This window comes from Quercus suber, unplaced genomic scaffold (genome assembly GCF_002906115.3).
Source record: "Quercus suber isolate HL8 unplaced genomic scaffold, Cork oak 2.0 scaffold_324, whole genome shotgun sequence".
NCBI lineage: Eukaryota > Viridiplantae > Streptophyta > Magnoliopsida > Fagales > Fagaceae > Quercus > Quercus suber.
Window position 1 is genome coordinate 545,833 of NW_027069777.1, and position 1,686 is coordinate 547,518.

The 1,686-nt window shown below is 36.3% G+C and overlaps 1 protein-coding gene across 1 annotated transcript; it reads right to left on the reverse strand.

Annotated features, from left to right (window-relative positions):
* Positions 1-242: 242 nt before the first annotated feature.
* Positions 243-1,628, reverse strand: LOC112036724 (haloacid dehalogenase-like hydrolase domain-containing protein At2g33255). Its single transcript, XM_024069548.2, has 2 exons — positions 1,293-1,628; positions 243-912 (listed from the first exon to the last, which is right to left on the reverse strand). The coding sequence occupies exons 1-2, from the start codon at positions 1,425-1,427 to the stop codon at positions 748-750; spliced, it is 300 nt and encodes a 99-aa protein (XP_023925316.1). The 5' UTR covers positions 1,428-1,628; the 3' UTR covers positions 243-747.
* Positions 1,629-1,686: the final 58 nt, after the last annotated feature.

The window sequence follows — 1,686 nt, forward strand, 5'->3', positions numbered from 1 at the left end:
AACATTGCATGAGAATGCTTATAAATTCTAACAAACTACCCTTAACGGGCGCCTGCAAAAACCACAACTTTTTTGTGCTTATCTTTTATATATATATATATATATATAGAAGGATTCAAACCTGATTCTCCAAATAAAGGAGAGCAGGCTATATCACTGATTCACTGAAATACAAGGCACTTGGCTTTTATGCGTATCTTACTGTTAAGGCATAATCTACAAATTCTGAAGGTGCATCTGGCTACAAGGAAAATTGGATGGATTGCTGTTTTCATTCAACATTACAACGTGTATCTAATCCAGCAGACAGATAAATGCCTAAAATGAATCCTTACAAATAGTTGTATCTACATTTGCAACAATCTTGCATACAAATAATTGGAAAGGTTAAACATCTTGTCCCATACGGAACCACACCAAGACCAAGACCAAGACAGGCATCTCTGAAGTGGTTCGTAGGCTCATAGCCCCTGCAAGTAACAATTGGGCATTGTACACCAGAATACATTAGGTGGAATCTCTAACTCAGGTTCTGATTGAAGAATGGGCCATTCATAATCTTTTGCTTAGTACTGTTTTTGTTGATATCCTCTTTTTTCATAATTCGTGGATATCTTTTTTGAGATCTTTCTTAGAACAAAGAACAAACCATCCTAAAAGTATTTTATCCTACATTCATCCCTTCATAGAGCACAATTAAAGCTTCTCCTTTTAAATGTGAATTTTTTGTGGTCTACAGGTTGAAGATCACGGTGCTAGGTCGAAATGTTCTTCCAATAGTGAGTAAACTTCAGTAAGGGAAGAGACCTTGAAATCTGGCTTTAAATCCACGTTAGCATATTCAGGGGAATCATACCTCCCTGTTTGATCGAGCAAGCATGTAAAAGCTCCTGCTCGCTTCCCACAAGCCACCTGTAAAAGTCAGATTATAGAAACCAATTCTTATCCATTTGGGACAGTGAATAATTATCCATAGGAAGAGCAAGCAAAATTTCACAAAAGCTCATGCTCCAAATTGCAAAGATCTTAATCATTTTGCATTTAGATATCTGACATTGGCCCTTGCCATTGAGTATACCTCTTCAAATAAAATCATAATCATAATATATTTATATAAATTCATCACTGTATTTGCGCAAGGAAAGAAGATTCTCACTGAAAAGCAGGGAAGGGAGGGCCGCATTCTAGATAAAAGCAAGGGAACATGAAAGGAACTTCACAAAGCATTAACAAGATAATCAAAAAAAAAAAAAAAAAAAGAGAGTGAGGAAAGAAAGAAAGAAAGAACTCACATCATCTTTAAGGCTATCACCAATCATCATTACTTCAGTTGGTAGAACTTCCCAATCCGAACAGATATGAAGTAGTGGTGCAGGGTCTGGTTTATAAGGACGGAATTCCCTGCTTAGTGCTGGACAAAATGTCATCTGCAGTAATATAAAATTACAAAGGATATCAAACTGCAGCACTCATAGAGTATATCTACTTAGAAGGAGCCGTCAAAAAGACAGTCCTTTTCAACAAATGCACACCAGAGGGAAGAGAGAGAGAGAGAGAGTTATATGGAGTATGGACAAATAAAATTGAACACAGTTACCACATCTACAGTTGATAATAAAAATAAACTAACCAGCATCATATAAAAAAGAAAAGAAAATTCTAGATTGTGCATGGGCAAACCTGCAC